This window comes from Crocodylus porosus, unplaced genomic scaffold, assembly GCF_001723895.1.
Source record: "Crocodylus porosus isolate Cpor-Errol unplaced genomic scaffold, CroPor_comp1, whole genome shotgun sequence".
Classification (NCBI taxonomy): domain Eukaryota; kingdom Metazoa; phylum Chordata; order Crocodylia; family Crocodylidae; genus Crocodylus; species Crocodylus porosus.
In genome coordinates, this window is record NW_017728906.1 from 63577372 (window position 1) to 63600324 (window position 22953).

The 22953-nt window shown below is 42.3% G+C and overlaps 1 protein-coding gene across 1 annotated transcript in view; it reads right to left on the reverse strand.

Annotated features, from left to right (window-relative positions):
* NHS (NHS actin remodeling regulator) overlaps positions 1-22953 on the reverse strand; it is a 145979-nt gene that overhangs the window by 105847 nt on the left and 17179 nt on the right. Inside the window, exon 3 of the mRNA XM_019529252.1 lies at positions 12159-12627. Coding sequence (XP_019384797.1) covers positions 12159-12258 — 100 coding nt within the window. The 5' untranslated portion in view covers positions 12259-12627. The remainder of the gene's footprint in view (positions 1-12158; positions 12628-22953) is intronic.

Sequence of the window (22953 nt, forward strand, 5' to 3'; positions counted from 1 at the left end):
GGGGGGGCAAAACTGGACACAGTACTCCAGATGTGGCCTCACCAGTGCAGAATAGCAGGGAATAATTACTTCCCTCAATCTGCTGGCAATGTTCCTACTAATGCAACTCAATATGCTGTTAGCAACAAGGACACAGTGTTGGCTCACATTCAGTTTATTGTCCACTGTAACCCCCAGGTCCTTTTCTGCAGAGCTGTTGCCCAGCCAGATGGCCCCCAGCCTGTATTGATGCGTGGGATTATTCTGTCCTAAGTGCAGGACAACTTGCATTTGTCCTTGTTGAACCTCATGGATTTCTTTTGGCCCAATTCTCAAATTTATCTAGGTCACCCTGACTCTTAGCCCTACCCTCCAGCTATCTGCCACTCCCCACAGCTTGGCGTCACTTATAGTCCATTCATTCATCCCATACGTCCTTAGCTTGCCTGCGAGAACATTGTGGGAGACCATATCAAAAGCCTTGCTAAAATCAAAAGGTATCAGAATTTGTGGTACAGGTGATATCTTTTATTCGACTAACTAGATTTTGCAAAAAAAATTTTCTTTAAGTGCAAGCTTTCATTAGGCAAACACCCTTCATCAAGCATAGGAGATGAGATTGTAAAAGTTCTCTTAGAAATGAAAGTTCATATTTCATCAGAGAATTGAAGGTGTGGTAAAATCTGTTTGGAACAGTTCATTTTATGCAGGTTGGGCTAAGAGAAAAGTTGGAATAGTCTGTATACCCCAAAGTTGTTTGGTGGCAAACAGAATTTAGTCATATTTCCTTCTGGTTATGATGTTTCATATGTCACAGAAGAGTAAAAAGACAGAATGCTCCACTGGGCAGAAATACCTTTGCTAAAATCATGGTATACCACATCCACTGGTTTCCCTGCATCCACAGAACCAGTCATCTCAACATAGAAGGCAACCAGGTTGGTCAGGTATGACTTGCCCCTGGTGAACCCATGCTGACTGTTCCTAATCACCTTCTCCTCCAAGTGCTTAGAAATGGATTCCTTGAGGACCTGCTCCATGATTCTTCTGAGGACTAAAGTGAGGCTGACTGGTCTATAGTTTCCTAGATTCGCCTTCTTCCCTTTCTTAAACATGGGCACTATATTTGCCCTTTTCTATTTGTCTGGGACCTCCCCCAATCACCAAGAGTTTTCAAAGATTATGACCAGCAGCTCTGCAATCATGTCAGCCAACTCCCTCAGCACTCTCAGATCCACTGCATGTGGCCTCATGGACTTGTACACATCCAGTTTTTCTAAATAGTCCCTAACCTGTTCTTTCATTATGGATGGCTGCTCACCTTCTCCCCACAGTGCTGCTATATGCAGTAGTCTGGGAGCTGACCTTGCCTGTGAAGACCGAGATAAAAAAGGCATTGAGTACTTCAGCCTCTTCCTCATCTTCTGTCACTAGGTCTCTTGAGAAGAACTAAACTACAAATTTAATGTGAAACAGTAGGCAACCTCCGCAGACCCTTGTTCTCTCTTGAACTGGTTAGCTGCTCCCTAACTCAGGGACCATCTCACAGTTCCTGACTCCTTCACTCCCCTGTTAGGAAGCACCTAAAAATTATTACTTTCATCATTACAGAGGTGTCAAACTTATGGGTGGGGGGATGGCGAGCTGTGCCATAGCTGAGGGGTGGCTATGGCCTATAAGCTACTCTGTGGCTGCCATAGCTACTCTGCCAGCATAGCCAGCACCCAGGGGATTAGTACTGCTCCCCTTCACTCCCACTTTTCCCATTGCTGACTGCCACCTATGTTAGTTGCCAACAGCGACTGAAAACCAGAAATTCATCAGTGGATAATGAGTGACGACACAAGTAATGATAGCATTAACCTGCTGCATGCTGGCCCACATTGATACAGCTGTAGCAACAAGCTTTGTGGCTTGGATCCAGAGGTGGGTTGTTCAGCTTGTAAGAAGTCCATGAGCCATATGTTTGATGACCCAAATTTAGAAGATGGATGGTGACTAGTGACTCTAAGTGCTTCAGTAATCTGTTCCACTTATTACTGCATTCTTGATGTTAGCTAACTATAAAAGAAGGATGCTTTCTACCTGCATTGCTGCTTTTCAAAGAACAATGCTGTCCATGGCTATATAGTATGATGGGTCCTGACACTGGACCTGCTCCATTGTTTAGGATTCCACCACTGCATCTGCTCTTGGTAAACAACTGCACTTTAGGTGTGATGAGCCCCAAATATGAAACCCGCTCTCCCCACCCTTTCAGCTATCCCACAGTCTTTCCCTTCAGAGAGTTCCTTTAGAACTATTATTCAACCCCAACAGTAGTTTTAGAAACACTTATTGCATGTTGCTGGGACAGCTCCTCCGCTGATATGGAGTGACACAGTTTCATTGGAGCTATTATATCATTGAGAAATTGCTTCTAAGCTTCAGACTTTATAGACAAGTATGAGTCATTTCTTTCTGCCAAGCTACTGACTTCTAACAGCTGAAGATCTGGACCATATTCTTCCGCTCCAAACTCACTTTCTATTTTTTAAAAACAAGATATCCTTCATTTTTATAGTTTGAAGGTAGCATTTATAATGTCCTTTCTATATTATATTTGTTTTTATGTTATGCAGGCCCTGAATGCTTTGGCAGAATTGAACATTTTATTAGAGAACAATTTACTATTAATTATTACAATCATAATCATGTCAGAAAAGAAGCTACTATTATGGTTTGTAATCCCTTGTTTAACATTTATCTAAGAGTCACAAGGTGGCAGTGGATCAGGCTCTGAACACTGTGAGAGAGGCATTGGTGACATGACAATTGAGTAGCCTATCAACTTTTATAATCAGTAGTACTAGCATCAGAACTAAACTCAAGATTAGTGCAAATCACTGATTTTAATCTTACCCTCTCATATGCAGTGTCTTTTCCTAATACAGCTCAGCACTCATCAAATACTTTCATGTTAATGTTTTATTTTCATCAAATTGCATGTCATTCTGACAACAACTAGATTACTCCCAACCTCTTCCATAGAATACAATAACAGCCTCTGGGAGACAAAAGTGTTTTATCTTAATTAGCCAAGACTGGTTCACTCTACCCACACGGGACAGCATTTGAACCCAGAATACAGCTGTTAATATGAAATTAGGAAGTCTGTCACTGTATCACTTTACAATGAAGGTGGGGGGGATACACAAGACCCTTATTCTGGAGTAATTTGACTTTACTGTAGGGTAAAGTGGAGCAGACAGACAATGTGCAAACTTACACTGGTGTCAGTCACTTCCAAGCTAAAATTACCCCTCAAAAAGTGATGAACACCTGTATAACAGCATACCCTACCCTGGTGCGTCAATCCTATGTCTATAGCTCTAGCTAGTTTCATCCCAGAGCTTCAGTTTAGCTCAGTTCAAAGAGGCTCTTACCAAAGGCCTCCACTAAATGGTAAGGTGCTGTAAGTACACTTACTTGCAGACAACTACCTCAGGAGAGCTGGTTACATATCTGTTCTGGACACTCATATAAAATCTTACTCCAGGAGTAAAATCTGAGGTGTGTCATTTGTCTATACTCAAGATCCCAAAAAATTGGATCCAGAAGAGAAAAATAAGGCTCCCTATAGATGTGTTTGTTTGCATTCTAATTCGAACGCATTGGAGCAGACTTGATTAGTCGAGTCTGTTCCATATTCTAATTAGAACACTCCAGTGTCACCTTACCGTCACATGTATTAAGCCTCCTTCCCCCCACTTCAGAATGGCTGTGCGGGTACTTTAAACCTTGTCAAATGAGCTTTAGTTAAAGCAACTCTGCAGCCATTATGAAATGTGGTGAGGCCAGGAGGGGTGGGACGGCTTCATACATGTGATGGTGAGCCCTCCCTGCAGCCACTGACCTCTGAGCATGTGTATAGGCAACCTAAAATTCTCTCTCAACTTAAGTTTCCTTAACAATTAACTTTTGTTAGGTTCTGGGGCACAGGGCAAATCCCATTAACAGAGAGATAGAAGGACAGATAGATATTCATTGTTAACACAACAGAAGCCCCATTTCTACATTAATTCAGGCCTTGTTATTTATAACCCATTTCAGCCTTGGGATCAGTGTTCAATTGCATATGTTCCAAGCCAGCTTTACAGCACGTTCTTATTTCAAAACTAATCACTTGGTTCTAAATTACCGGCGAGGCTTTCAAAGAATAAAAACTTTGGTGGTTACGGTTGTTAATGGCCAGAGGCCATCCATGGTAACTATAATATACTGGCAGGGTGTTGATTGTAAGAGTAATTTATTGTGCACTGAAAAAGTAAATCACAATTTCCTCTTGACTAGTTGTAGATGCAATCATGTAGGAAAGGGAATAAAGCATTTCCATGAGGCCCTCTTTTCTCTTAATTTGCAAGACATTTGTTTCTTTCCTCTTATCAATGTTTGACATTTGGACTTTATGTATCATTGAGAAATTGCTTCTAGGTTTCAAACACTAAAACAAGATCAGAGTTATGCTTGCACAGCCCTTTTCCTTCTAGCTTCTTTTTCAAGGCAAAAGCTTGTGGCATATATAACTAAGAAGAATCCAGTAAATAATTGTGGAAGAAAGGAATCAACAGATAAAAATCTAGTTGCTTTTCATGTATTAACCAGGGCCCTCTATACGTCCCTCCAGAAATGCCATCAAAACAGGGAAAATGCTCCACAAAATGTGGGGACATATACTCTGTTTATGTAAATCTATGTACCTCCACGCAAGTCACCTGAGTTATCCTGATTTATGTCAGATAAAATCTATACTCTGTTCCATTCCATACCCCCAGCTAAGTTTTAGGTTTTATGCTCACTTCATAAAATGTGATATTAAATAAAATATCTGAGCATTTACATGCATTCCAGAAAACAGGATTTCATAATGAATACAAAACCAGACCTAATTAATCTGTTCTTGGTTTGTCTCTTCTATGATAGGGACTTGTGTACCTGAAAGCATAAATGGCAGCTATCTCAGACTGGCTAAGTTCTAAAGAAGGGTGAAAAGTTTTGGTAAGCTCAAAAACAGATCCACCATTGATGCCTGTTTTTAGAACTGAACTGAAGTTCTGCTGAGGTCCTGAGATCAGAGCCATTCTGCACTTTTTATTTCTGACCAGAACCAAATCTAAATAAATTACAGTAAAACAAAAAAAGTCACAACATTTCTACCTGGTACTCAGGTGTACCAGAAATTTTATGACAACAGGTTTTCTTGGGAGATTCTATCCTGGTTTTTAGTTATGTAGAGTACTTTTTATACCAGGGTGGGCAAAATGCGGCCTGAGGGCCAGCTGTGGCCTGCCAGGCCAGTCTATCCGGCCCATTGTGCCCCTAAAAAACTTAGAAAATTAATATTAATCTGCCCTGGGCTGCCTGTCATGTGGCTGTCGATGGCTTGCCAAAACTCTGTAAGCAGCCCTCTGCCCAAAATAATTGTCCGTCCCTGTTTTATACTGTCATTGGGCTAAGTATCTAAGCTATGAGTGAAGAACCCACATTGTGTTCTTGGGCTGGTCTGGACTACAGGGCTCTTCCCAGGCCAGATCTGAGCCAGGTTCCAATGTGGTGGCATAGTTATTGCAGTGATGGCAGTGGGGCAAGCAGTAGATGGCCAGGCAGATGAAGGGTGATCAAGGGCTGTGCCAGTGCCCATGTCCATCAGGGCCTTGCAGATATTCAATGGCAGGGCAAGCCCTCTGTTAGCTTTGTACCCAAATTCCAGATGGAGGAGCTTCATGCGCCAGATCTGGCCCATGGGCCATATCTTTGGTCTCCCTGATCTAAGCCATTCCTCAAGTTCAAATCATTTGAATTTGACTGAACCCAGTCAATGCACTATTCTTAACTTGCTTGTATGACTTGGCCTAATTGTTTTAAAATGTGATTTACCCTGATTTCAGTCCCAGGCTTCAGTGTGTAAGCTTACTTAGATCAGAAGCAGTGGTTGCTGAATCTGCAAATTGCAGTGTCAAACATAAGGCAAACCACAGCATTGCTGAACAGGTGTAGCTAAGTGAAGAGTAGCTATGTGCCATGAAGAACACAAAGGATTTGCTATGCCTGGCCTATGATCATGCAGTTTACTTTAAGCCCTGTGATCTCAGAGCAGGAGAAGTGTGTGCAGACATTCAGCAGTGCTGGGAGCTACACAGGGAATCTGGTGCAGGTAACTCAGGGTGAGGGAGCAGCAGGCAGTATAAGGATAGAGGGCATCAGGTGGGTTCATGGGGGCACTGGCAGGTCCAGTGGGAGGGCAGGAAGGGTAGAAAGAGGCTAGGGCTGGGGCAAACAGCTGGGCTATGCTCTGAACCCATGCACACATCTGGTTATCCCACTCCCAATCTAAGTTAATTCACCTACCATTTTTGGCCTGATTTAAGCATCCCAAATGTCCGCCCAGATAGGCATTTAGATCCACCTAACCCTTGTTAGGCAGGTCTAAATGTGACATCTGCACATATGCAAAGATGGTTTATTGTATGTGCTCCCTTACATTCCTGTACCAGCCACCCAAAGCATATACTGGGTGAGCCTCCAGAGTCCACTATGTATTTCAATCCGCCCTGTACACATGGGCAGGAATGGATGTGATCTGCTTCCTAGTCTAGTCAGGGTATTACCACTTACATAAATTTGTGGAGAAATTACAAATGGGCCATTTCCACCACAACCAACATTTTGCCACAATCATTAGGCCAGACAAGCACCTAAATGTGAATCACCTCAAATTGGAGAACAGGAATGTCCCACCTGAAATCTGGTGCCTCACAAAAACAGATCCAATCTGAGCACTCACAAACTTCCACACCTAAACCCCAAATCTACAATTTGCATCTGGAGCCCATCTACTCAGTGAGACAATTATTCAGCTCCTCATTTATACAGAGAAGTGGAGAGACATCAGTGCCAGGGACTGTTAATCAGTTGCAGTCCTGCATTAAATAGTTTAACAATCAAGAGCATTGCTGTTTAATATTTAAACAAAATATTTAGCACTTACTGGATAAAGTCAGTGCTTAATTGCTTAAGCAGAACAGAAACAAGTACAGCTGTGCTGCTGGAGCTCACACCCCATAGCACCAGCATCACAAACCCTGCCAACTGTCAGCAAGTTGGAGGTTATTATTCAGGTGAATCAGATAAGTCAATAGGTTCACATGCGACTGACTGCCAGCGAGCTCCAAAAGATCTCAGACTTTTGTTTTCCCATGTTGTGACTCAGAGAATAAAACAAAACATGCAGTGTACACCAGGGTTCAAACAAGGCACAGGAACTCTCATGTTACAACAGATAATTGCCCTCTCACGCTTAAGCGGGGATGAGGGCTGCACTCAGTCTTCTTTCAATAAAAGCATATTTTTAAACCTGCTTAATTCCAAAATGCTTTGAAGTCAATTGGACCAGGCAAGCGTGTAACTGCTTTGAGGGAGCAGCACCCTGTGGGTTTGAGTCTCTTATTAATCATAAACACCTGATCCTTCCAAGTCCCAGTGAAGTGACTAGAAATGGGAGTCAGAAACAGCCCTAAGGGACAGAGTGGAGCTACAGTACCTGGCAGAATAAAACAGTTACCTTAGAACACAGGGGGGTGTCTACATGAGATGCTTTACTGTGCATTAAACTAATCTAATGTGCAGTTAGTGTCACTGTCTACATGTGCATAATTACTGTGCAGTATATTAGTCTAATGAGCCATTTTCTAGTATCTATATTTGATTCTGGAGGCTGCTAACTAATGTGCTGCACTGCATGTGCAGACACTGACTGGAAGCAAATTGCTCCTGGTCAGCCTAGGGAAAAAGGGGCCACAGGGGGCTGGGAGAGCTGTCCCGGCTTGGTGGATTGTGCCTACCAGGTCCTGATCTCCATGTAGCTGGCAGACAGCTGCCTGTCCAGCTGGGACAGCTCCCCCTTCTGCCCCTGCTGGCTTGGGGCCAGCCTAACCTCTCTCCAGCTGGGATGGAGCTGCTGGCAAAACCAGGACAGCCCTCCCTTCCCCCCTCTCCAGAGCTCAGAGCTAAACCCCTGTGTCCCCTGCCAGCATGGGGCTGGCACCCAGGGGAGCCTGGAGTTCCCCCTGGCTAGTGCAGGAGACAGAGCAGGGCAGGAGCATCCCTGGACTGAGCTGTTCCTGTTGGGCTCAATTTGCTCCCAACAGGACACATGTGTAGGCATATGCTGGGGTGCACTTTAATGAGCCTGAATTTTCTGTGCAGAAAATTCAGGTGAATTAATTGCACATGTAGACACACCCAGGAAGTAGGGAGACTAAAATTTTCTGTAGATTGGTCCCCTGATTTGCACTCCTGTGGCATGAAAGTGTTCTTTTTGTTTCTTTTTCTCAGCAATGTGTTGTTCAGGAGCTGGTCCTTCAGGTCAATTTTCTTAACAAAAAGGAATAGGGAATGTGCATTCCACCATGTTTGAAGCACAACATACATGCTGAGTGCTACCATATAGCAATGCAGATAATAAAATATGGGCTTATTTGTGTCTTTAAGGTGGAGCCACGTATTGGGAGCAGCACAGAGCTGCACTATCATGAGGCAGCTTCAGATCACATTCTGTACTGCAAAGACTAAATTCCTTCCTCAGCAACCATCAGCAGGAGCAGCACAGATGTTGTTACATCTCCAGGATCACTGTATGGCCAGCTACTAGACACTGAGTATAGCATAGGGAAGCCATCCCAGTCCCCTGGGGACTACAAGGACTGCAACTGCACAGGCATATAAATGATGGAGGTCTTCTAGCATTTTGTCTATCCCTCCTGACTCACTAATGGTAAAACAGAGCACAATCCAACCTTTTCTTTCATTACCAACATCCTTCCACTGAACCCAGGGGTACTGCAATTCCTGCAACAACACTAGTACCAAATTAGCACAAATCCATTGTTAAACCAATTATATAAACGTACTGACCCCCCCCCCCACTAGCAAACAGAACAGGTTTGCACCAGCAGAAGAATACTAAAGCAGCTATATCAATTGCCACTCTGATGAATTACATAATGCCTAAGCCAAGAAAAGGAAATCCTCATCTCAGAGTAACCTGTAGTTAAGTGTTGGGTCTCTCTGGAGCATGAGATGTTGAGTGATAGATCTGTCTCAACACCCAGTCACAATGTCAAGGGGTCAGGCTAACAAACCAGTTAAAGTAATTCTGAAATTCCTTCCATGGCTGTTTGACTCATCCCAGACTTAGGGATAAGCCAATATTGGCTTGGTCTGCTAATTTCACCAGGTCAGATTCTGATAGTCAGACTTCTGTTGAATAACACCTTACTCCTTGACTGCTCCCTCTGACTTCACCAATGAGATAATTTCAGCAGAACTTTTTGAGGAGAAAAGTATTATTCAATACAAGTAAGGGCTGGTCCACATACAAAACTGTAGTCATTTGACTAAGCTCATAGTGATGTTAAACTGTCACAGCCCTCTGGGTAGATGGTTATATCTGTTTAGCTTAACCTGATGGCAAGAACCTCATCTACATAAGAAAATGGATGAGCATATTCTGCTCCAGCTGTTCTGGAGTCACTCCCCATCTGGACGTTCTGTTGCAGGAAGTAGCATAATTATTCTGTAAAAAAGTCATTTTCATTCTGAAATAAAGCATCCATGCAAAATGCTACTCCTGTATTGCAAATAGTCTGGTCAATCTTCCCAGGTAGACAAGGCCCAGTGGACTTAAGCTAAACCAAAATAAGATTTGCTTAACCAGAAGTAACTGTACATATACAAGGGTTTACATCGCTAATAAACTTGGTTTAAAAAATGCACTTATTGTTCAATCAGCTCAACCTTCTTATGAACATGACTTCAGAAATGGCTTAAACTAAACCACAGTAAGGTCTGATTTAAATCAAACTAAGCGTCCTTACAGAGTTTTGACCCTGTTCTAATTGAGTTAGTTTTAAAACAGATTTAAGTTAAATTAGTTCAACTTGCTCATGTAAACAAGACCTAATTGAGACAGAATCTAGCCTATACCTTAACACAGAGTATATAAGCATGCCAGTACTGTTTACACTTCCAGAAACAGCAACTCCTCAGACAAACTATTCTCACAAGATGAATCAGTTAACAGCAGCAACAACAACATCTGGGACAATGAATTCCTTACTTGAGGCAGAAAACATGCAGTTGCCCTATAGTAGCTTTTACTGCACCATAATGCAAAGTCTGTAAAGACTTGTATAGAAACTATTTTTTTGTCTTTTAATTATTATTATGATACTGGTTTACCAAGCCTAGAAACTCAGAGGAAAAAAAACTCAGGGAAATGTTTATAAATAGCTTTCCCTAAGTAGATGATGTCTGGAAGATTATATTTTACAGGGCACCATCTATGCAAGTTAAACATTTCCATAAAACACTCAAATAGCAGTTCTGGAGGGACTGCAGTGAGATGGCTTGTAAAGCTTCCTCCACTGCCAGGTGCTGCTATGTAGCCACAGTGTCCTGCTGCAGAGGGAGGAGCCAAAGTGTGGAGTTGTGTTAAATAAATCAGAAAACATGGACTTGGGAGGGATTTAGGACATTAACATTGGAATACTTAACATTTCAGTCTGCACTGGCTTCCAGATGTTGTCCACTAAGGTGATCAGCCTCTGCCACTGTGTTAAATGATGTTACTGACCCTTCCTTTAATCCTTTTAACATCTGCATACTAGTAACATGCACACACAAGAAACCAAACCAGACCACCGAGGGTGTACACATTACTGTAATCTTTGCCAGACATCAATAGCTTTGACAGTAATGGGTTTTAACAACAAAACACAAACCCAACTCTACAGAACTTCCAAATTATGAAGAAAACTGCTGAAAGAGCCAATTGTTGAGAAAAACAAATCAAGCCCTCTGCTCCTCTTCATCCCTCCCTTCTCTTAGGTCCCCTTGCTCCAAACAGTAGCTGGATCTCCCTTATTAAACTGATCGTGCCTCTAATGCAAAAATGTTTGACTGCATCTGCATTTTGCCTGAGGTATGTTTTATTTTTTTTTTAAATATGACAACAAATAATCCTGCCCAGTCTGCATTTTTCTTGCCATAAACAGATAACAGAGCTGTTTACCCAAGGCAGCAGAATTTAACAAATCAGAAATAATTACAACCTCATTCCCCAGATGGTAGCAACACAGTGGGCACATCTACACAAGACTCTACTGCACAGTGGTTACTGCACATGTATAATTATGTACTAAATAAAAGTGCAGTAACTGGAGTTACTGTGCAGTAGCACTGGTGAACGCCTTTTAAGTGATGTTATTGCACAGTACCCTAATAATATTGTACAGTAGCATATTAGCAACATTGGTGCCGTGACATGCTACTGCACAGTATTATTTGGTTACTGCATAGTCAACGTCTCATGTAGATGTGCCCAGCAATTAGGTGATCCCACTGTTGTCATTTAAAACAAAAAAATTAAAAAAACCCCAAAAGTGAAAACCTGTCTGACGATTTACAAGAACGGATGGAAAAAAATAAAGAAATATAAGCGCATCAGCTGGATTCCAAAGAAATTCTGAATTCTAGGTAAGATTAATATATGTCTGTCCTGCCTTTTCTCATCTTCCTGTGAAACTATCACCACCTTCAGTCAGTTGGTAGTCACTGACTGCAATGTGTGCCGAAGACTTAACCCTCCTCTTTTAACATATCCCTTAATATTAACAGCCACCCACTAGGAGTGGTCAAAAAAAAATCTGACAGCCACCGAACTCATTGCATTCATGATAGCTAATGATGGACTGATTATGCCCCAGGTCCTCAGACAGCGCCTTTGTAGTCTCTAATCCAGCCCAGAGGCTGACAGTGAAGGGCTCTTAATGCTCAGTCCAATGCTCAGGCAAATCTCAGTGCTCTGTGCCAACAAAAATACAACCATTAAATGAAATACTGAAACACACTCGCCAGCTTTCAAACAGCAAGGACAGAAATTGGGAACATCAGTCACCTTCATTTGTGTTTGGGAAGCAACATACCTGTTGCTGATAGTTTGCTGCATTCTTTGGCTCTTAAAACAGAAGGCAGGGGCCACCTTACAGTGAGAAATCAAACTTTGCTGTTCAGGAATCTGGGGAACAACACCCTCCCTCAGCACTCAATTAGAGTAGGAAATCCTGTCTTAAAAAAAATACCTGCATTCTTCAGCACACAGCAGCCCAGGGCCATGGTTGAACACACTGTTATGCTTCCCAATAAAGTATCCAAATACCTAACAGCCTCCTTCTCCTTCATCCATAGTATTCACTGAGTCCCAGTGATATCTGAAAGCTGACTTGCTTAAGTAAGGAGGGGAGAAGAGAGTCAGGAAAAATAACCTTCTGGGAACATGGATGGCATAGGCTTTGAGTGAGCATCTGCACACAATCCAGACTCCCCTTCTTGACTGCAGATGGTTTAGCCCAAGTACTTGGTCCTTCTAATCTCTTCACCGTCCAGCTGAATGGCAAATCAGAGTAGTGAACAGTAATCCCACTGCTCTTATTCTCTATCACATGAGGGGTTTAACACTTTCCTGCCCCAAAGATCAGACTCCCAAGAGTCTTTATCTAGTTAGTGCTGTGGGTTGATCAGCAAAGGGATCTGGAAACAATCTTGCAGCAGCTGTAAGGGGGTAGAAACACGTAAACATTAACGGAGGCAGGAGAGACCGAACGGAAATTTCAAATTTACAGACTTCGCTAATAAATGATGAAAAGAAAAGATAACTATGCCACTGGTATTCTCTGTCTCACACTATATCCCTTCTATCCTAAGCAAAGCTTGCTGAGAAATGTCGCTCATTGTGAAGTCTGAATTATAAAACAGACACCAAATTCTGTTTGTTCCAGCTGGAGTTGTGTTGGATTTACTGAGGTGACTGAGGGCATTTGTGATGCTGACCTGCATTCGCAAATGTTTACACCGTTAAACAAATTGATATGGCACCTTCTGGTGCCATATGAACATTTCAATAAAAAGAGACAAACTACAAATGTAATATCTTCCTCAGTAAGTCTTTCATGATACTGACCAAATGCTCGTTTGATTTCTGATTTCATCACTCTGTGTGTGGACGATGCCATACCTTACAGTAAAGAGACAGTCACTGCCCCGACTTAAGATAAAAACCAGGACTCATATTCATCACTCCCTGTTGAACACAGAACTATGCAGTGCCATAGCAAGGAGGAAGGTGGGGGGGGGCAAGCGGGGCGACTGCCCCAGGCACCGAAGTGAAGGGACACCAACAGGCACCGCCCAGCTGGAGCAGGGTGCGGGATGAAGCCATGAGTGGCTTGTTTGGCGTGAGGACGGGCGTCTCCTGCCCCTGAGTGCACTCCCGGGCAAGCATAGGGGGGCATGTGCCCCCCGGATCTGTGCACGGGGCGAGGGTGGGCTGCTGCCGCAGGCTTTGCCCCAGGTGCCAAACTGCGTTGCTATGGTACTGGGACTATGCTACCAGAAACTGTTACCTATTATTTTATCATTACTGTACTGTAAAGAGACATCAAACCATTTCATTTTCTACTGGTCTATTTCCCCTACTTTAACACTATTTCTTATAATTCACCTCTTGTTATCTTTGATGCCGGTAACTGGATTATAATGTGCATAAACCAAAAAAGGAGGTGGGGAAAGGCATTTAATAAGAGATTTAAAATATAATAATAAGGCTAACTTGACAAGAATTTTTCTTCCTTTTCTCCTTCTTCTTTTTGGAAAATTAGAAAGTAACTGCTTAATGTGTGAGTACCCATGGTTAGCCTACCCACCTCACTGATTATAAGCAAAATCTGAGAGGTGCAACTTGAGTTCAGAACAGGAACTGAAGCACAGCAGAGGCTCTTTGATGCATTAAGACAGCCCAAGTCAACAGAAGGTCTGGCTGTAATAGAGGCAGCAGCCTTGCCTTGGAGAACGTGACCTAGATAGGAACGTCAGCTTTCCAAACATCAATAAAGTAGATCCAGTGGCTTATACAGGCATGAACATTTTCTAAAATACTTATAATTGCAGTACTCGCAGACTGCTCTTCCTCCCACCATGTGTATGCCCTGGCAATGCTTTGGGGATGGGAGGGAATGAGAGAAGCAGGCTTTAAATTTTTATAAAAACAGTGTTTAGACATAATGTAAAAATGATTGGTTTCTTTTTTAAAAAAAGCTAAGCAAGTATATTTAGCCAAATCTTCTTTCTTGAGCCCTAGTCAAGCAAAAGACAAAAGTAACCTTCTTGGTCCAGTTATTTCCCCATAAAATACAACCTCACAAAGGGAAGGAAATGGTGCTTTACATTTTTATTTTCTCTAGGAAGCAATAATAATTTTTAAAAGGGATGAAATCTCCCCAATCCTGTTTTCCCTCAAAATGACCCCAAACGGCAAAGGAAAAATATTTGCTCTCAGTGCTTGAGCAAGCCACAGTGAATTAACTTTTTGTTGTTAATGGCAAGGCTGCTATTTATCTGCTAAGAATCAAACCAGATGTTCAAAAATAATGGAGGGCTTGATGACTCAGAGAGTGAGCCCTTCAACTTTAAGAAATAAAGACCAGCAACACAGCCTGGCTGAGGTCACACATGAAGGAAGTTTAAAGGTCTCAGACCCAGCCCAGTTCATCTGCATCACCAAACTAAGCATTTGGACACAGTTTTTCCACGGGAGCCTAGCACACAGGCAGAAGGGAGTACCTGTTGGTCAGGTTCTTTGGCAAAGCTATTTGTCAAATAAATTTTCACAGTCTGCCTGGCTTATGCCATGGATACCAGTCTCACAGTTCAGGAAGGCTGATACCCAGGTTAAATTTTTTTCTGTAGAAACTGTCATTCAACCGAAAATTGGGCATTTCTTTAAACTAGACTTAGGGAGGAAAATGGCAGCTTTCCATGGAAAATGCCAACTTTTCATCAAAAACCAGAATGTTTTGCTGAAAAACTGAAACGTTTCAATTAGGTGATGAGGCTGTGTTTCCCCAGAGTGTTTATTGTTCAGGTGCCTTGTGGCCTGGTTCTCCCTTGTAGACCACTTTCTCCAGCCAGATTACATCTCCCCTTATGTACAGTGACCGGAGCCGGAGTTCCTGCAGTAGACAATGATGGTGAGGGCTTTGGACTTTCTGAATATGTAGACCAGCCAAGAGAGCTCAGTCCACATAAGAGAACAGGTTCATGAAATACCCACAGTACAGCTCCTATGAAGCTTTTCAGTTTCTATCATGTTGTGTGTGTGAATGTTTTCAGCTTATGATTTTGTTGCCATTAATGGTCTTTGTTGCATGGAAATTTTCTGAAAGAGGAATATAAATGCATTTTCTGAACACTCCTATTAAAAGCCCATTCTGCTTTTTTTAAAACGAAGGAAGCTGCATTCCTGGAAGTTCTGGGCTTTCTTGTTCCTATTTTGTATTGAGATTTTCCAGCCTCTTCTAATAAATAGTTACAGTATCAGCTTCAGCAACCACAATAAAGTGTTTGAAGAGAAACAGGAAAACAGAAAGAGGAATCCAAGAGATAAACTGCAACCATATATGTCAGGGGACTTAGTCAACAGATACCATCTTCTCTGAATAGGGTATGAAGATATATATTGGCAGAGAAAGGCACGGAAGAGTAGGATTTCTATCAATAACATACTGGGTGTTGGTGCAATGAATGAGGTTTCTGCTTTCCAACACTTTAGTCCCTTGTAGTTGGCGTTCCTTTCAAGTCTAAAACCAGACTCTGGTTGCTTAGGGTCCAGTTCATAAAGCTCGTCTAATATTAATTCTGTACAACCCTAAAAAAAGAGATATGAACAACACTTTGATGACTGTTCATACACTTAAACTATGTAGAGCAAATCATACCTATGGTTACACATGTGTAGTGCTAGTCACCATAGTGAGGATTCACTTTCATGTCAACATTTAGCTCCATTTATGAATCAGAGTTACTTGCTTCGGCGTGGAGGCATGTTACAGCATGCTGCTTGGTCCTTTATGTTAAAAGCAAACTTTAGATTTTGTTAAGATTAAATGTATTTAAATCCTCATCTTTGAAATGCTTTGCCTCTTTCTCATGATCCTCTAGACTGCAATTGAGATTATACTTAAAAGATGCTGGAGCCAAACTTGATTGTTTAAATAAAAGCAGTTTTCTTTCACAATTATGTACTGGTATAAAGAAGTATTGACTGTGATGGTCTTTTGGGCATTTACATCAGCAGAGAATTTGGCCCAGTAATTCTAGCTCATAAAACAAATGTGATCCTGATTTACTAGTCAAAAAGTAAATGATACATAATACTGCCCTTTGATATATTATTCTTCCTTTTTAATTAATACATTCAATAGGAATTACTGGCAGTGTGTATATAGTACAGAGAGAGGGAGCACAGTTGAGAGCTGGCACTGAACTGGATCTCAGGAGAGCTTGGTTTTATTCTAGGTCCTGCCATGTGAACTTAAGTAATTAATTTCAGTATCTCTTTTTTCTCTTCCCATTGTTTCTTGTCCTATTTAAACTGCAAGCTCTTTATAACAGGGACCATCTCTTACAATATCCTTGTAAAGTACATAGCACAATGGAGCCGTATCATCTCACATAAGGTATTACTAAAATGAAATGAATAGTAATGTTTTTTACCATGTTCTTCTTCAAGAAGATGTTAAGACACCTTCATACATGTTGGGATGGAAGGGTCACTTTACATTTCCTGATATCACTGAAAAGATGTTAAGGCCACATGTGGTCCAGATTAGTCTAAAATGTGTGGCCTCAACACTTGAGGTCTACTTTTATAGGAAAGAATGACCCTATAGTTAAAGCCTAGAACCAGGAATCAGAAGATATGTACCTTCTTCCTCACTGTGACAGAAATACCATCTGTCCTGTGCCTAGTCACTCAGGCTGTGTCCAGACGACCATGGACATTTGGTACCCTGAGGACAACTTGTGGCGGTGCACCTTGAGCCATTGCTAGTTGTCCCCGGGAAACACCCGTGCCACATGGGCTCTGGTGTGCAGCAGGTTACATTGGGTGGGGTACGGGAGGCTGGGCCAGCACTGGTCCCCGCAGCTTTACCTGGGGTCCTGGGGACCTCTCAGGGCTGCAGCAGCGGCAATCTTGTGGCTTGGAACCTGGTCGGCAGCCACAGCACAGCTCCAGCTGGTCAGGCTCTGTTTTTTCCTCTGCACATATTGCTCAGCTTTTTTTTGCACAGGTTTTGACCCATGGATGTACAGGGGGCAACCCCACCTCACCCCTGTGCTGCTCCCTTGCAGCACAGAGAACAGCTGAATGTGTATTATATGGCGTCACAGATGTGCCTGCAGAGCCACATACTGCATGGCCATGCTCATCTGGATGAGGCCTCAGGGTCCTAGCAAGCCCCTTGTGAAGTATAGCAAAACTGTCACCGTTTTCAGCTTCCTCTTCTTTAAAACAGGGATAACAGGATATTTTAATTAATAGGCAGTCACATATCAAAGATACCTAACATTCCAGGTTCCTTACTTAAAGTGGCTATAAAGATACAAAATAAGTATCTTTCTGAAATGTAAGGACTGAACTTCCCTGGTAACATTTTCCTTTACCTTTACCAACCACGAGCCATTCCTGCTCCACTTATTCTACCCTACCCTCTCCTTACAAAAGAGGCCTTAAAGAATTGATAGAGGTTGTAACATGACCTGCAGGTCCATGTATTCAACCCCTGTTGAACCAAAAGCTGGAGGAGCTAGTTTCAGATTTGCAAGACCCTTCACCAAAAATGGTTCTCTCATTTATGCTGTAGGAATGTAAAATGCAGTTGCTATGATGGCATCATAAAAGAGATAAGTTACACTGAGCTGGTCCAAGGGCTGGATCAGGCCTACTAACCACCTATGCCCACAAGTCTGATCCATGCATGAGTGGGAACCAAGTGTGGTGCAGCCTGGGATTGGTCCACGCAAGTGCCATGGGTAGTGCAGTGCAGGACCCGGTCTCTACAAGTGCCAAAAGCAGTGCAGCTTGGAACCACATGCACCCTGGGTACTGTGTGCAGGGCTGGTCTGGTGCAGCATGTGAGTGAACAGGGAAGCTTCAGGGGCAGATTATGGGGCTCTGTGGACTGAATCTGGCCCCACAGGCCATATGTTTGACACCCTGATTTAGAGCCATGGAAAATCCCAATTATTTTTTCATGGGGAAAATGAGGAAAGAAAATATTCTTTTCCAAACTTCCCTAGGAACACTTACATTTTTCCAAGAAAAAAAAATCCCTAGAACACTAAACATTTTTTTAAAAAATTGATAAGAATTGCATTTTTATAAAATGACTTTAAGTAAGGGATGAGGTACTGGAGGTAACCAAAAATACATCAACAGAGAGAAAGGATGAAGGGATAGATGGTCTCTGGCCCTTTTTTATTGCATGGTATCTAAATGGACCAATAAATGTTCCCTCTCTTCATGCTTCACTGAATCCAATCTTACATGAAGCAAAGTGGCCCTTACACATTTCTTCTCTAATATTGCTTCACACACCTCTAGTGACTCTGCCACACCTAACTGAAATCTTTCCCTCTGCCAGAGTAACCTTTTTAAGGAAGATGTTTTCCTGATAACTGAATTAAGATAACTGAAGGCACCAGACTGCCTTCGGATGCCAACTCTATCCAATTTTGCCTGAAAGACTGTGATATGCTTGCAGATTGCCTTAGGTTCTGGTGGTTACCTCTTCTTTTCCTTTTTCTACCCCAGACATGATTTACTGAACGTTCAGCATTCAGAAGCTTACAAACTTGGCTTGTCCCGCATCAGAGGGGGTTTCTGGATATGCTGACTCTATCCTGTTACCATGTACTACTGGAGCTGCCACCTATTTGAAAGACGCTTCTTTCTTAAAGAAACTGGGTGCCATTGACAAGTTTCCAGCAAATGCCATATTAGCTACCATGGATGTTACCTCCCTGTGCACCAGCATCCCTCACAAGGATGGACTACAAGCCATGAAGAACATTATCCCTGACAAGAAAACTGTTTCTGTCTCCATTAAGCTCTCCTGCTTTGTCTTCACACACAACTATTTCATGCCTGGGGACTCCTTATACCTACAAACAAATGGCACTGCAATTGGCAAACATATGGTACCCCAGTATGGAAACATAATTATGACAGACCTTGAAGTTTATTTTCACCACAGCTGCCCTCTCATCCCCCTGGTATACCTTAGCTATGTTGATTACATCATCATAATAAGGACACATGGGAAGGAATCTCTACAGAAACTTCACTAAGACTTTAACAACTTCCATCCCTCCATATAGCAGACACTTCCTAGACACTAAGAGAAGATTTGCAGTGGCCACATTGCCACCAAATTGTATTGGAAACCTACCAACTGCCACAGCTACCTTCATGCTACTGGCTTTCATGCTAAGCTCACCACTAGATCCATTGCCCACAGCCAATCCTCATGTTACAACTGGATTTGCTTTGACCCCACCAACCAAGATGAACACCTTAAGGATCTAGAGCATGGATTCCTGCAATTACAATATAATTCCCAAATTGTAGCCACTTCAGCATGCTTTCCAGACCTGGGCTGGGCTGGGCTGTCTACTCCAAAGAGCAGGGCTGGCCCCATCCCTCTGCTACCTGGCTGGAGCAGTGAGGGCTGGCTGACAAAGAAGTGGTGGAGGACAAGCCCAGCTGGTGATGCAGACCAGTTTACCGGGCATGGGAACTGCCCCCCTCCCTGTCCCCAGCCAAAACCTGGCTGGGGTCTGGAGCCAGGGAGGGGAATTAAACACCCCTTCCCCTGCTCAAGCTTACTGTTGGCTACAGCTATGGAATACAACTCCCAGAGGCACCTGGAAGCAGGAAGAGAAAGTGATGAGCAACCCTGCAGAGTCCTGCTCATGTGATTCTGGACTGCAAATCCCAGAGACCTCAGGGGCAGCAGGAAGAGAAAGTGAACACACAGCCAGACAGCCTGCTCTGTCATGGACAGCAGAAGGCATTATTATGTGGATCATGCATTAGACCCCATTCCACTTTTACCTGCCCATGTAGAGGGGGCCTAAATCTTATTTAGTTAGTCTATAAAGATGCATGTCTAATCTATCCTGCCTTCTGACAGACTGCAGACTAACAGCGCTATCTACCTCCGTCTACCCCTCCCTCCCAACTTTCCCTCAAAACCTCTGAAATAGATTCTCCACTGGAGGGGATTATATTTTTTCCTATGATCCGTTATTGTTGGTTTAACCTCAGTGCTCCTCAGTCTAACTAGAATAATGCTCAAAAAAGAAAGGAAAGAAATGCTTTTTTTCCCTTTAAATCTTGCGTTTTGGGGAGAAAAAAAACAAATTTGACCTGCCACGTTACAAAGGCAAAGGAATATCCTCCATTCCATGCACATATGGTTTCTCAATAGCTCTCAATAAGCTTAGTCTTGCAAAAATCTCCTTGTTCCCTTGCGTAAAACATAATGTTTATGTTCTGTCATGGTGGAGTATGGTGATTGTTATTATAATTTAGCACAAGGGTAGGAAAGGAGAATAAACTGTGCCTCTAGTCTGGTGGATCTTCAGGGTGCTTTTGTAAGACTGAGGTCCAACATGCGCCATTCCATCTGTCTGTGTATCTTGTTCCGTTCATATACACATACCATAAACACATGTTAAAATTACAAAATGCCAATGGAATAAACATTGGTACAACGCTGAGGAAGCGAGACATACACCTGTAATCTGCATATCTGTATGTGTGTATGGAAGAACTGTTGACTTATGAAATCAGGTTGCCTTTGTAATCCACGCACGGAGCTCTTCTTTTCCTTCCCTGGAGAAATCAGGATGTGAAGAAGCAAAGCTTTCTTCATTCTTGATGATTCCTAAGTAGGCCAAATCACTTTGGAAGATGGCCAGAAGTTAATTTAATATTCACTACTGACCTGTTTTATTCCTCTGAGGTTTCAGTAAAAAGTTGGGTGAAAGCCTTTTCCTCTGTTTGTCTGGAAGTGCACCACCGTTAATGCCATCCCCTGAAGCACAGTCTGCAGTGCACACATAAATGATTTATTCAGAACTACTGCTACTTTCTTGTTCCATCAGCACATTACTGCAAAAACTTGCTAGCTGCTACTTAGGTAATATTCATCTGCATACATTAGCATTGCTGAAAAGAAAATTAAGGGTACACTGCCTGGCTTTTTATTTTAACCCTTGTCTTCATACACATTCATAAAATACAGCCAGAAAAAGGGTTGGAAAAACCAAACTCAGTTTTCCTCAAGCTGATTGCACCTCACTATGTTTATTAGTGAACAGCAGATTATACAACTCTACAGTCAACACTGCAAAATTGAAACCCTAGTGTTACCACAGATATATGTCTAAAACACAAAAGTGCTATTCTGGCTACTGGAACTGGAGGAGAGTTAAGAGGAGTAATTCTCCGGTAACAAAAGAGTTTCTGTTAATTAATAAAACATTAAAAATCAAGACAAAGCACAGCAAACAGTGCAATAATGAATGAAAGCTAGCAATTTTTTTTTCTTTTTACACTGTAGGCATTTTAGTCAAATTTTGCAAAACACATGCTGGGCACAGGTACCTCAGTACTACATATTCTACAGCTATGGTAGTGACTGAATTAGAACTTTAAAAGTACTATGCATACTCCTCTATACCTAATCTATATGCATGTACACCTATACAATAGATATATATGTATCTTTTTATAGTGATGTACAGTAGGTCCATGTGTATGTGTATGTATACATACATACGTATTCATATACATATATAACACAAATCAAATGGGCCATATTGGGCTCTTCATGTCATGGGCATAAATCCAGAGAAACCACCCCACCTGTATACAGTGCATTTTAATATATTGCTGAGCATGTCAGCTTCCATTTTCTACAATGGGAATTATGAGTGTATGTCATTTTGAGATTTGGTTCTTATAGAATGAATAACTCTACTCCCTCCTGTAGCTGCCAACCCTGGTAGCCACTGTCTATACAGTTTGAAACCAAAGGACAACTAAATGATCCTCTGTTTAGTGATGGCTGAAACCATGGAATAATCACCATTCAAGAGCTACACTGCATTCAAGTCTCGGCCATGGCAGGGCTCTGTCTGCACAGCATATCTCAAGGCTTTGATAACAAACGGAGGAGTAGAGAATTGATTTGATTGTAGTTGTGTGTCTGTCAGTGGGGGGGGAAAAAACAAGAGAAACACCACAGAAGCAGATGGAGAGAGCAGCAAGGCAACTGGGATACAGGCAGACACACCTTTACAGCACAACTTAGAGAAAAGCTGAGAGAGAGAGAGAGTGCAAGCAAGCAAATGCACTTTTGGACAAAGTGCTGGTTTAGTAGAGGCTTGAAACTCTGAGCCAAGAAATTGTCTCTTAATGTTTGATTCTTCCTGTATTCGGGGAAGTAGGGCTATACAAACAGGACTGTATCAACAAAATACCTGACTCCCTTCATCAGTTGCTCCCCTCTGTAAGAAACCACTCACATGACTTCAAAAATTGGCAAGCCACTCAAATAAAACAAGCCAACCACTTATTCATTTCTTAATTAACACATTTTAAAAATAATCATTCTAAATAATTTCTGTCTGGGAAAATTCATCAACGCTCTTTACAATACAGCCCACAATGGGCCAGCTCAGTGTTTTACAGGATTAATGATTCAGGGTAAAGCTATGGTAAAGCCCTGGAAGGAGGAATGAACTCACACAAAATCAAATTTGCCCCATCTTAAGCAATGGAGCTTCACGCATTGACATCCTCACTGAATCTACTTTATGGACTGCAATGGGTTCCTCCACTTGGGTATCTGAAATCCATAATCACTTAACAAAATTACCTTGGCTTTAAACTAAGCCCACTGGGGGATGGGGGGACTACTGCCACTGCCGGCCCGCTGAGCGACCCTTGCAAAGCCAGCAGACCAAGGC